At 35.2% G+C, this 14,580-nt stretch overlaps 1 protein-coding gene and 1 non-coding gene across 2 annotated transcripts; both read right to left on the bottom strand.

The window, feature by feature from the left end:
• Positions 1–827: 827 nt before the first annotated feature.
• On the bottom strand, positions 828–934 carry LOC121222749 (small nucleolar RNA R71). Its single transcript, XR_005920120.1, has one exon. It is a non-coding gene; the product is annotated as a small nucleolar RNA R71 (small nucleolar RNA).
• Positions 935–13,029: 12,095 nt separating this feature from the next.
• Positions 13,030–13,713, bottom strand: LOC121222085 (beta-amylase 1, chloroplastic). The gene has a single exon (XM_041101982.1). It carries the CDS (start codon positions 13,711–13,713, stop codon positions 13,030–13,032), a length of 684 nt encoding a protein of 227 aa, XP_040957916.1.
• Between the last annotated feature and the right edge of the window lie 867 nt (positions 13,714–14,580).

Genomic DNA, 14,580 nt, shown 5'->3' on the forward strand with positions numbered 1-14,580 from the left:
TATTTTTCAAATTGTTAATATAATTTTACAAATTAAATGACTTAGCACAAATACAATTCCTGTGGAGACAATAACTCAATACTTACTTATTACTTGATAACGACTGTGTACACTTGCACAAACCTGAGCGTTTCAAGTTTTTGGTGCCGTTGCCGAGGATTGTCAGCTGTTGCGGTAGTCATTTTTTTCGTGAAATTATTTATTTTCAATTTGATTTATTTTTAACATTACTAACTTATTCTTTTTATTTTTTGTGAATTTCTTCTCTGGTGTTTATGAGCATAGATCGAATTATCGATTTACTCCATGTAGACCCTAAAATTGAGTGAACTTTTAGACGAAGAAGACGTGAACGAACAGCTCAAAGACAAGTCGAGATGGACTTTGGAAATCAGAATCAAAACCAAGGTAATGAAGCATGTCATGTACGGAATCCCATCCTTATTGCTGATGATAGGGATCAATGCATCAGAAAATATGTTGTTCCACTTTTTAGTGAGTTAAACCCAGGAATTAGACGGTCAGATATTGAGGCAACCCAGTTTGAATTGAAACCAGTGATGTTTCAAATGCTACAAATGGTAGGCCAATTTAGTGGTATTCCCACGAAAGATCCGCATCTCCACCTTCGATTGTTTATGGGGATGGTTGATTCATTTAAGATAGTCGGTGTGACTGAAGACGCACTGAGGTTGAAGTTGTTTTCGTACTCATTGCGAGATCGAGCATGAGCATGGCTCAATTCATTGCCACCAAGTTCCATATCTACATGGAAAGAATTAGCAGAGAGATTTTTGGTTAAGTATTTTCCACCTAGAAAAAATGCTAAGTTGAGGAACGAGATCACAACTTTCCAACAATTGGATGACGAGTCATTGTATGAGGCTTGGGAGCGATTCAAGGAGTTACTTCGTAAGTGTCCTCATCATGGGATTCCTCATTGTATCCAGTTGGAGACATTCGATAATGGTCTCAATGCACATACAAGATTGATGGTAGATGCTTCTGTGAATGGTGTAATTTTGTCTAAGTCTTATAATGAGGCTTATGAGATCATCAAGAGGATTGCGAGTAGTAACTACCAATGGCCAACAAATCGAACAGCTTCAGGAAGATGAGTAACCAGAGTTCATGAAGTTGACTCTGTCACTTCATTATCGGCTCAGGTATTGTCCATTTCCTCTATGTTTAAACAGTTAACTGCTAAGAGTACTAATAGTTTTGCAGCTCAGCCACCAAGTCCGTTTGAAGTAGTTTCCTGTGTGTACTGTGGGGAAGGTCATTCTTTTGAGAATTGTCAATCAAATCCCGAGTTAGTGTAATATGTGGGGAACCAATATCAAAATAGGAGTGGACAAGGATCCCAGTCCAACTTCTACAACCCTTCACGGCGTAATCATCCTAACTTTTCTTGGAGCAACCAAGGAAATGGACCAAACAACAACTTATTGCAGCAAAGACCCAACCAATCTCAAGGGTTTAATCAACAAGCTCCAAAACCACCTCAAGCTGAGGCATCAAACAGTTTGGAGAAGTTGTTGAAAGCGTACATGGAAAAGAATGACGCTTTGATCCAAAGCCAAGCAGCAACACTGGAAAATTTAAAAAACCAAATGGGTTAGTTAGCTACGGAGCTTCGTAATAGGTCACAAGGAACCTTACAGAGTGATACTGAGAATCCAAGAAATTTGGGTAAAGAACATATCAAGGTAGTGGTATTACGTAGTGGTAAAACTCTAGAACCTTGATTAATTGATGTCGAAGAGGAGCATGTTGAAAAGGAGGAAAGTCAACCAGTTGTTGAAGTTCCTATACCAGAAGAATTAGAATCTGCAAAGTCTGACAAGGTAAACCCTGATCTAGTAAATTCAGATATTTGAACATCTTCTTTGGATGCAGATTTACCTACTCAGAAAAGTTGTCTAGTTCAACTGAAATTTGCATCACCTCCATATCTGCAACGATTGTAACAACACAAGCAGAAACAGGAGGTGAAATTCAAGAAGTTTTTAGATGTTCTAAAGCAGTTACATATCAATATTCCATTGGTGGAGGCTTTAGAACAAATGCCAAATTATGTGAAGTTTATGAAGGATATACTGTCCAAGAAGAAACGACTGAGTGAGTATGAGATTGTTGCTTTGACAAAGGAGTGCAGTGTGCTCCTGAAAAACGAACTGCCACCAAAATTGAAAGACCTAGGAAGCTTTACTATACCCTGTAACATTGGTGAATCTTACTGTGGTAAAACTTTGTATGACTTAGGAGCGAGTATCAACTTGATGCCTAAGTATATTTTTAAGATGTTAGGGATAGGTGAAGTAAGACCTACAACTGTGACGCTTCAGCTAATGGATCGATCTTTAGCATATCCCGAAGGAAAGATCGAGGATGTCTTGGTAAGAGTTAATAAATTTATTTTCATATTGATTTCATTATTTTAGATTTTGAAGCAGACAAAGAAGTGCCGATCATCCTTGGGAGACCTTTCCTAGCCATAGAGAGAACGTTAATTGATGTGCAGAAAGGTGAACTCACCATGCGAGTTCAAGACAATCAGGTAACCTTTAACATTCTTAAAGCAATGAAATTTCCTGATCTGGCAGAGGAGTATTCAGTTATGTAAGAGATAGAAACCTTGGTTTCTATGGAAAGCAATTTTGAAGAAGATCTATTGGAGAGAGCTTTAGATCTTGACCCTTTGGAGGATGAAAAAGGTGAAGAAAAAATGGCTTTGATGGAAGCCAGTCCGAGAAATTATATTTAATCCACACGGTTTGAACCGTTGGAGTTGAAAGTCAGAGAATTTGTGCAACCCAAGTTGTCAATCGAAGAACCACCTAAACTCGAACTAAAGGTACTTCATTCCCATTTAAAATACGTTTATTTAGGTGACTGTTTTACTTTACCTATGATTATTTCAGCAAAACTAACAAAAGATTAAGAGGAGCAACTAATTGTTGTTCTAAAGAAATTTAAAAAAAGTAATTGGTTGGACCATAGCTGATATTCGAGGTATAAGCCCTTCATTTTGCATGCATAAAATCATTTTAGAAGAAGGTGAAAGAGTTCGAATTGATGGGCAAAGGAGGCTCAATCCTAGTATGAAAGAAGTTGTGAGAAAGGAAGTGATTAAATGGTTAGATGTAGGAATCATCTATCCTATTTCAGATAGTTCGTGGGTAAGTCCAGTACAGTGTGTGCCGGAGAAATGTGGAATCACGATTGTTGAAAATGAGCGTAACGATTTAATTCTAACGAGAACTGTTACCAGTTGGAGAATCTGTATTGATTAGAGAAAGTTAAACAAAGCCACTCGAAAGGACCATTTTCTGTTGCCTTTTATGGATCAGATGTTAGATCGACTAGCAGGTAATGAATTCTATTATTTTTTAGATGGGTATTCGGGATACAACCAAATAGTTATAGCCCCGAAGGACCAACATAAAACAACCTTTACTTGTCCGTATAGTATGTTTGCTTTTAGGCGAATGCCTTTTGGTTTATGCAATGCACCTGCAACTTTTCAACGATGCATGACGGCAATATTTACTGATATTGTTGAAAATTTTGTTGAGGTTTTCATGGATGATTTTTCTGTTTTTGGTAACACTTATGATATTTGTTTGAGTAAGTTGGCTAAAGTACTGAAAAGATGCGAAGAGATGAATCTTATCTTTAATTGGGAAAAATGTCATTTTGTGGTCAATGAAGGAATTGTCTTAGGTCACAAGATCTCAAAGAAAGGAATTGAAGTCGATAAAGCAAAGGTAGACGTAATTGAAAGATTATCGGCCCCAATTAATGTGAAAAGGAGTCAAAAGTTTCTTAGGCCATGTCGATTTTTCCTGAAGATTTATCAAAGATTTCTCGAAAATTTCTAAGCTGTTGTGTTTGTTGTTAGAGAAAGATACAGTGTTCAATTTCAACAAAGCATGTGTGGATGCTTTTGAAGATCTAAAGAGTTGGTTAATTACAGCCCCAATAATCGTTACCCCTGATTGGAACTCACCTTTTGAGTTGATGTGCGATGCAAGTGATTATACTGTTGGAGCTGTGATGGGTCAAAAAAGAAATAAAGTGTTCTACCCCATTTACTATGCAAGTAGAACCTTGACGGGAGCCCAACTCAATTATACGGTAACTGAAAAGGAACTATTTGCTATAGTTTTTGCTTTTGACAAATTTCGTTCATATCTTATAGGTACTAAAGTTATAGTATTTATTGGCCATGCGACCATTAAATACTTGCTCACAAAGAAAGATGCAAAACCAAGGCTAATTTGTTGGACACTTTTACTCCAATAATTTGACCTTGAGATCCAAGACAGAAAAGGTGTTGAAAATCAAGTAGCTGATCATCTGTCGAGGTTGGAGTAAGATAAGGTAACCCAGTCGGGTGTGCCTATCAACAAAAATTTCCCAGATGAGCACTTATTTGAGGTAAGTCGGATTCATGAAATACCCTTGTTTGCTGATTTTGTCAATTGTCTTGCATGTGGAATAATTCCTCGATAAATAACATACTAACAAAGGAAAAAATTCCTTCATGATAGTCAGTATTAGTTTTGGGAGGATCCATTTTTGTTTAAATAGTGTGCAGATAATATAATCCGAAAGTGTGTGGTTGAAATTGAGATTGCTGAAATCTTATATCATTGCCATTCATCTCTAAGTGGGGGACACTTTGGTTGTTCACGTACCGCAACAAAGATTTTACAAGCAGGTTTCTTTTGGCCTACACTATTTAAAGATGCTTATGCTTATGTGAAGAACTGTGATAAATGCCAAAGGACTGGAAATATATCAAGGAGGAATGGGATGCCATTGACAAACATTTTAGAGATTGAGTTGTTCGACGTATGGGGCATTGACTTTTTAGGCCTATTTCCTTCTTCATATGGGAACAAATACATCTTAGTTGCTGTGGATTATGCATCCAAGTGGGTTGAAGCTGAAGCATACCCTACAAATGATGTTAAGGTAGTCATGCGATTCCTACATAAGCATGTGTTTACACGATTTAGGACACCAAGAGCTATTATTAGTGATGAAGGTTCTCACTTTGTGAACAAATAGCCGAAGTAGTTGCTTGATAAATATGATGTGAAGCAAAAGATTGCTACTGCCTATCACCCCCAGTCTAATGGGCAAGTTGAAAGAGTGAACCGTAAAATCAAAGGTATCCTTGAAAAGGTTGTACGCCCTAACAGAAAAGATTGGTCTCGAAGGCTCGATGATGCATTATGGGCCTATCGAACAGTATTCAAGACTCCTTTAGGAATGACTCCTTATCGGTTAATCTTTGGAAAAGGCATGTTATTTGCCATTAGAATTGGAGAATAAAGCTCATTGGACTTTGAAGCAGTTAAATTTTGATCTTAAGCAAGCCGATGAGAGAAGGATGTTACAACTCGATGAGTTGGAAGAGCTGAGGTTGTTTTCCTATGAGAATCCCAAAATGTGTAAAGAAAGATCAAAGAGATGGCATGATAGTCATATACAACCTCACGAGTTTAAAGAAGGTCAGAAAGTGTTGTTGTTTAATTCAAGGCTGAAGTTATTTCCTGGGAAGCTGAAATCCCGATGGAAAGGACCTTATACTATCCATCGAGTTTATCCTTATGGAGCTATTGAATTGTACGACAATTACAAAGGTATGTTTAAAGTTAATGGTCAACGTCTCAAACACTACTGGGATGGTAAAGTTGAGCGAGTTGAATCCTAGTTCAAATTAACAGACCCTTGATTTTTCTTAAACTCGTCTTGTAAATAAATAATTAATTAGAATTTATTTTTCTTAATTAAGTACATTTAATTAATTCTGTCTAAGGAGATTGGAACTTAAGCGGGACCACTGTGACCCCTCCAATCTTTCATGGGAATTAATTTAATGTAATTTGTTAAGAAGAAATTTTCTAATTAAGTTTTAAAATGTTCTTTTTTCTATAGTTTAATTTATGTTGTTTAAATTTTATTGTTAATAAAGGGGGTCAAGTTTCGCCCAAGTACTAATCAGTTTTCTTTTAAGATACAGTCTAAGTTTGAAGCCCAAGTTAACGAAAAGGAGGGAAAATTTTAACACTTACCATCACACCCATTACTTACCACCCAAGTAACTTTAATGTAGCTAAATTTTTGCTACATGTTACCCTAAATTTTTCCTATATAAACCCCTCTTTATTCTACTAATTTTCATATCCCTCAAAGCAATTTGCTTCCACTCTAAAATCCCTAAATCTCTTCTTTGTGCCGTCAACCTCCAATCCCGAAAGAAATTTCTAGCCCTTTTCTTTTCTTTGGCCGAAAATACCTAGTGCCGTCGTAAGAGAATTATCGAAGCAGTCGTTATCGTTGCCGCACACCACCATTGCTGCCGCACGTTGTTACCGCTGCCACAACTCTTTTGCTATCACAAGTTTGCTGAAGCAAGTTCTACTTTCTTTTGTCGATTTCTCTTTTGCTTCTGCAAGCAAAAACTTTGCCAAATTTTTGGGAAAATACCATGTCTCAGAAAAGAACTAGATCGTCAAAAACTACTTCTGAAAACCCGATTTTGATCAGTGAAGAAGTGAAAGAGCGATTTGATTCAATTTTCAAGCATCAATCTATGATGTTGAAAAAAGGTTTTAACCTGAAGAGCAATGACGTGATGATTGTCCCTGTGCCGATTAGAAAGATAATCAATGTTCTCAAGTGGAAACAATTCTGTGATGCTCGTTCACTTCCCGATGATGAACTAGTTCAGGAATTCTATGCTAGTTTGACTACACAAGATGTTACTGAATTCATTGTTCGAAAGAAAAAGGTACCTCTTACTTCTAAGTCCATCAATGATTTGTTTAATTTACCTAATGTTGAGGAAGATGAGTACTACCCAATGATAAACAATATCAATTGGGATTTTCTTCAACAAGTACTTAATGTTGTGACAAATCTGGGATCCCAATGGATTATAAGAAAGTATGGGAGCCATTCTTGTCGAAGAGAATATTTTGTTTACTTGCTACAGTTTTATGCCTATCTCACATAGTTCCACCATCTCGATGGAACAAATGCTCTTATTATATGCAATTTTGACATAGAAGTCCATTAATGTTGGGAAAATTATCCTCAAGGAATTCATGATTGTGCTAAAGAGAAGGCAGGAAGTGCTTATTTCCCATCATTAATCACTTCACTTTGCTTAAGAGCCCGTGTTAAAACACAAGCAAATCTGAAGGGGCAGTATGTACAAAGGTGCATCACAAGTCATGATCTTGAAAGGTTAGTAGAGAAAGTGCATGAGCTAAACCAAGGCGAGCAAGAGGAGCCAACTGAGCCAGAAACCGAAGAGTCAATGAAATTGAAACTGAAGCTGATTCAGTTACAAACACTGAAGAAGGAGAATCTAATAAGGAACCAAATAGTCCTCAACCAGCTGAAGGAGCTAAAAACTCTAAACCAAGGGTTGAGCTAGAAAAAGGACCAGTCAAGCTAAGTGTTGAACCAGAATTTACAACTCCAATACCGACTCCTGCAAGTACTTCGAAGAAATTGGAGTTGTCAATTTTGATGGATATCTGCAAGTTCATGCAAATCAACAGCAAGCTTACTAGAAATATGCAAAAATTAAGGATGATTCAATTCGAAATACTTTTAAGAATATCTCTAACACTTTTATTCCTGAGTTCCTAGATGCTATCTTTGAGACATAGATGGAAGATACTGACAATGCAAGCGGAGATGGAGCTAAAGAAGAGAAGGGGATTGAGTCAGAAAAATAAAAGGGGGGATTCTTCCCTTGTTATTGATTTAATTATTTGTAGGTCTTTTGGAATTTATTTCTTTAGTAATTAGGATTTAGTTTTTGCAAAATAAAACATAGCAAGCATGAATAAACACTTCCTTATAAAAAAATAAGACTAAGTGATGTGGTATTGGGAATGAACATGTCTAGGATTGGTTTATTAAGAAAGACTTGGTATTTAAGCAGTTTTAGTGACTCACCTCTCTTTCTTTACAACCCTACCTGGTGTTCAGTTTTCATTCATTACTTTGCTCTTGCAATGAGGACATTGCTTCTTTTTAAGGGGGTAAGGCAAATAAATTGCTCAAATTTTAAAAATTTTTAAGTATGTTTCAATCATTTCTTTCATAAGTATGTTTTAATAAATGAATGGTTAGAGAAATTCTTTTTAATAAGATAGCTTGTATGCAAGCATGAATGGTGATTTTATCTGGGTGATTATATGTTATCATGAAAAATGGAATGTTTTTATGATCTTAGTCTTAGGTAATGTTTGCCATGAAAACTTAGTTTCTCTTAAGAATAGACATGCATGAAGGTTTATATCTTTAGAATTAACTTAGAAACTTTCTTGAGGCGAAATCCTAGGGGACATAAAATCTAAAATGATATAGGCACCATTTTTTTTTTTGGATCGTTTGAGCCTTTTCAAGCCCACCTTATGATATTAGACCCTTGAAACTACAATTTTTAGCTTTAAGGCCTGTTTTTGAAATGAACCTACATTATAAGCCAGTTACCATCTTTTTAAATTATCTTAATTTTGTACACCTATCTTAACTTAAGTGTCTTAGGAATCAACATTTGAGGAAATTTTCATAAAGATGTATGTGCTTATGCTTAAAAAAAATCTCAAAGATAAAGAAAGAGCAAAGAAAAGTTTGCCTAATCTCCAAAAAGGAAAAATGTATGAGCTTGAGTTCAAAATAAGTTTGGGGGTGTTCCAAAGGTTCACTTGAAGAAAAAGGTTGAATTTCGAGAAATCCAGGACAAGTTAAAGGTTAAGATTTTTGAAACTAAAATATCTCATCTCTTAGAATCTTTACCTTTGACCTAGCCCTATTACAACCTTATAAAAGACGTACTGATTTGATGATTATGTCACCTACATTACTGGAGGGGAAGTATTAAGTTCAACATATGAAGATCATAAATAAGCCTTATGATTGTTTGCTTGATTGATGAGAAATTGTGTTGAATGAAGAATATTATCTATGGCTGTGACATACATGCAAACTATGATTCATGTTAGCATATCTTGAAACTTAGAATAAAATTTTCAAAACGTTTGTATATGAGTTACTTGTTAATAAAGAAGATCTATGAGCATGAATTTGTTGATGCATGATTATGAGACGAAGATTAATGCTACTTACACTCTTAGCAAAATTTGCCTTAGCAAGACCTTGTGTTGTGCATGAACATTACTCGGGATGAGCAATGATTTAAGTTTGGGGGTGTGTAAACGGAAAAGTATATAGGATTTTTCCAATATAATTCATCACATTTTTACTTAAAATTGTTGTTAAAACCAAGTAATTGTTTAATAAATTAATGAAATATGTGAAAATATGAAATTAGGACATAAAAATTATTAAAATGTGATTTTATGTTTTATTATATAGTTTTTATGCATAAAATGGCTTATTTTATATTAATTTAAGCATATTATATTTTTAAGCTATGAAATGGGCAATGCATGATAGAATTAAATAATAAAATATAATGTTATATTTTAATAATTCATTTTAAATATTTCATTAATAAAATTGGGTTTAATTAAATAATTAAATTGATTAATTAAAGTGGTTAAATTAATTCATTTGGTCTTCCAAACTATCTGTTATTTTTGACAAGTCTGAGAGTTTTTCTTCTAATTGCAAAACCGCCCAAAGTGGGGACCAAGCCAACCCAATTTTCAGCTGCACATGGTTGATTATAAACCAATTTTTGGTTTAATTGCATAAGGCCCTTGAAGAGTTAAAGAAATTAGAGATTTTCCTGAAGATTTGCTGAAGACCGAGTCTTAGTCCTAAGTTGTTGTGGCATTCAAATTGACCAAAAATTAAGGAAAAATCAGTCACATTTCCTCAATTCATGGCCGACCACTCTTGGAGGAGGTTTCAAAGGATGGACACTCCTATTTTTAGCAAACTAGCTCCCTTACATCACCTATAAATAAGAGCTCATTTCTCACTTTTTCAATCATCCCTCATCCCTCATCCCTTATCATTCTCTCCTCTCTCAACACTCTTAGCTTTCTTTTCCCCCTCACGCCTAGCATCATCCTTGCATAAGGATTTTTAGCAAATTAGCCTCTTAAAGAGCCCTTGGTCGGCCACCTTGGAGAGCCATCAGCATAGGAGCAAAGCAAAGGAACGAAGGAGCTTCATCAATCAGAGTTTTGGGTGACAGCCACTCTGAATTGGGTTTAATCTTTCTTTTCTTTTATTTAATACACAGATGTTTGCTATGTGTTCTTTGTTCTTGTTTACAACAATGATAGCTTAATTTTATTTAAGCTAGGATGATTATTTTAATTAAATAACATTTATTTGATTCATGCTTATAATGTTTGTGCCTCAGTCAATCATGTTTTCAATTAAAATCAAGTCTATATTTCGTTCATACGTGATTGAAATGCACCTGAATTAGCTGAGCGATCCTAACCAGACGACGGCTAATGGACGCATAATTGAAATGTGCATGCTCAATTTAGATCCTAACCCGATTAAATTGTAGGTTGCATAACAACCCTAACCAGGCTCTGTTATCTGCATAGTTTTTAGATTTCTGTGATTAAATTGTTTCAAACCTAACACGTCCCTGTTACCTCAGACGAATGCTAAGAAACCCTTCGTAAATAAGGATCAGTAAAATGCAGGTTTACTAAGGAAAGGATTCCGAAAGGACCTAATTTGGTTTCCAAACTCATGAAAGATCGAGTTGCCATGGAATGTTTTTTCGAATATTATTAAGCATGATGATTATAAATTAAGTTTAATTAAAGTAATTGTCCTAGTTTATTTATGTTATAATTGTTGCAAATTGTGTTAAATTCTACTAAAATTTATTCCATTCATATAGTCTGCATATTAGGATAATTTACATTAGGGATCATTGCATCTAGTTTATACCACTTCTCAACTATATTTTTATTTTTCAAATTGTTAATATAATTTTACAAATTAAGTGACTTAGCACAAATACAATCCCTGTGGAGACGATAACTCGATACTTACTTATTACTTGATAACGACTGTGTACACTTGCACAAACTTGAGCGTTACAACGGGCCAAGCCCAAAACAAAGAAAACAAAACAGAAAAACCCAGTTTGAACAACTCCCAACCAAAAAAGGAAAGGCATTCCAAACCCTAGAAGGAGTTGTCAACAAAACAAGCTATGGCCCTTAGCAACCAAAGCCATGTAAAATGGAGCCAAGCTCGCCAAATAGCTAGAGTAGAGAACAAGAGGTGACCAACATCAACAATAGCTAATCACGGACAACCCCCATGATGCCTAGATCGACAGATCCCCCGAAAACCAATCGAAACAGTGAACCCCATTAGCATCCCCTTGCCAAAGACCCATCTAAAGAACAAGATATGTACAAACCACCTTAGTCGTCATTCTCGTTCCAATCGATATCCCGTCGATCCCATTCCACTACGAGAGAAGCAAAACTAGGGACGACACCGCTCAGAAAAGAAGAACCACTAGCCTCGTCGTAGCCAGCAAATGAGCTATAGTATTACCCTCGCGAGGAATATGAGCAATCGCGAGGAATATGAGCAAACAAACGACATGAGAACATGCCAAAGCCTCCGTAGCAAAAGCCATTCCACCGCCGATACATTGTGTAGAGGAGAGCAGGCCTTGCGAATAACACTAAGTGAATCCCTTTCAAAAGTCACCTTATGCAGGCTGAGATCAGCAGCTAAGCGAACGACATAAGAACATGCCAAAGCCTCCATAGCAAAAGCCATAGGAACATGCGCGGTAAGCACTAAATGGACTCCCTCATAGTATCGTGGAAATATTTGTATTAAGAGTTGAATTGCATTTTTCCTCTTTTACTCAAAACATAAGTAAATTAACCATTATACATTAAATTAAAGAACAAATTGATCCATTTGTGTCACTGCCTGATTAATTTGTTCTTTGATCAAACATATATTAATTAAGTAAAATATAATCTAACTCACAAGAGCTTTAATGATACTTTTATCAAGAGATTGAATTTGAGGTTTAATTTATTTTGTAATTGAAAGATGGAAGAAATGGGATATATGTTTGATGGGAAGCAAATCTGTTGTCATCATATAGAATGTAGAACTTTCTTAAGAGTATTTGATATTCAGACACTCCAATTTTTTTTCAAACCATGATTTTCCAATACCTCTTATGGTCAAAGTTCAAAAAGAGTTCCTTTTGTTGAACTTGGATCTCAAACTTCCTCTCCAAAAATTTATCTTCCGAAGTATCCCACGCTTCCTTTCGGTAATTTTGCATTCTAAAAAGCAACCAAATCCAACTATTTTAATTTTTTTTAAAAAGTATAAGTACGGTGTGGTGTATTGTTTTTTTTACTACAAACAGTTTTAAAAAATTATCATATACCTTTTTTAAAAATAGTGTACCATATATTTTTACGCGGAACAAATACTCACCCTTCACTACATAGCCATTTTTATTCTTCATCTGTAAATAATTTGATTCTATTTTTTTAATAATTGAGGGTAAGGATGGAGTTGCTAGTAATTCAACCTAAGCTCTCGTGTCACGACATAAATGTTTTTGTCATTAAATTGAGAGGATGTTGACTAATTTGATTCTACTTTATAGTTATTTGAATATGTATCTGTATTTATCAATTTTTTATATAACTTTTATAATTTTAAAATTATAAAACTAATAAGAAACTTTTAATATGTTTACACCAAATTTTAATAATTTTAAAATTAGAAACTTTTTAATGCTTTAATAAAAAATTTTAATTCTAAAATTATAAAATTAATTTTTTTTTTAAAAACGTTGGTTCATCTGATCGTCTCTTTCAAATTCAAAAATAAGCAAATGATTGACTTGTAATCAATAATTAATCAAACGTGTAAACTTTCTTTCTTCTTGATTTTCAAAAAGGGATCCCATCCCCACAAAAATTAATTTAAAATTACTATTTTTTTAAATAAAATTTACATAAGCTGAGTAACGGGATCTTGAAGAAAAAGAAGGGTTTAACTTTTAAAGGTTAAACAGTAAAGAGAGGTAAGGAGGAATACGAACATGCAAGAGTCACCGACGTTGCCCCCACACTGATGGAATGACATGACAGCCTGGACTTTAAGGCCATGCTTCTTAGCCATCTCGAGAAGCTCGGCGTAGCCACCCCAATTGTAAGCACCCGTCGCTTCCCTCTCCACCAGACCCCACCAAACGTCAATCATTATCCCCTCCACTCCCGCGCTTTTCAGCGCGTGGAGACTCGCATTCATCGCCTTCTTTCTATTCACCGTATTCCCGTTCGTCACGCTATCCAACGGCATCATCACGTAAACCGGAACCCCTTTCTTCTCCTCTTTCTTCCCTCCCTCCTTCCACGCCACCGACGCCGATGACTCCTCAGCCGTCTCCAGCGGTGATAACGTCCCGAAAGCCTGGAAAGCGGCGGACAGATCCGGACGCAGCGACAGACTCATCATAGCCGACCTGTTTGCCGCGCTTCGCGGCGTCAACGGTGGAGTTAACATTGGAGGGGACAGAGCTTCTCCTGGGGCGTTGCATCGGAGATTCGCCAATGGAACTTTCCGAAATCCCGACACATCAGCCGTCGCTGAGGATGATTGTTCTCCGGTGGTGACTTCAGCTGCAATTTGTGTCCCGGCTAGAGAACCAATCTGATGCGCCAAATTCAACGCCATTTTCTATTTATTCGAACTGTTTGTCTTTTCCGATTACCTGTCAGAGATGAGAAGAAAAAAGGAAATGAATCTTACACCCTTTTCTTTCTTTTTTGTTTTGCGTAAATTTATTCAGTTGGGGATGTTTCCGGCTTTGAATGTGTGCTGAGGGTTGAACGCGTTGTGAGATGAATTATTTATAGAAACGAAATTTAAAAGGATTAATTCTAAAAACCCGTTAGTTTCTCGACACGTGACATTTTCGCTATGTGGCAAGATAAGTGGACATCCATGACTTAAAAAAGGTAGGCATTAAAAAGTGAATTATCAAGTCTCTATTTTAGCAAAACAGACTCGTAAATAATTATTTAAAATATTTATACAGTTAGTTACATGATCAATCGAATTTTAGTTAAGTGAATTTAGTTGAATTAAAGTTAATTGAGTATTAGGATTAAATTGAATTAAGTGTGAAAGTTAATTATAGAATAGAAAAAGATGAAAGGACTAAACCAATAATTAAACCATAAAAAGTGACAAGTGTATGATAATTATAAATACATGTGTAATAAATATATGTATACATTTGTAATTAATATATATACATACTTATTAATTAAGTAAAAGATATTTATATATTATATTATATTATTTTAAATAAAGAAAAAAATTGACAAATGTATGATACATATGACATGTGGAAAAATGAAATACATTTATTAGTAATTATTAAATATTTACTTATTATTTAAGTAAATAATATTATTTTATTATTTTATTGTTATTATATTAAACTAATTAAATAAAAGAAATAAAAGATAGAAAAAGATAAATAGAAACAGAATAGGCAAACGAAACAGAAAAGGAAAGAAAGAAAGAAAGAAAAAG

This window comes from Gossypium hirsutum, chromosome D10 (assembly GCF_007990345.1).
Source record: "Gossypium hirsutum isolate 1008001.06 chromosome D10, Gossypium_hirsutum_v2.1, whole genome shotgun sequence".
NCBI lineage: Eukaryota > Viridiplantae > Streptophyta > Magnoliopsida > Malvales > Malvaceae > Gossypium > Gossypium hirsutum.

What these genes read in the sequence shown, in the direction of transcription:
- LOC121222085 (XM_041101982.1), bottom strand. Translation starts at nt 13,713, where the DNA reads ATGGCGTTGAATTTGGCGCATCAGATTGGTTCTCTAGCCGGGACACAA.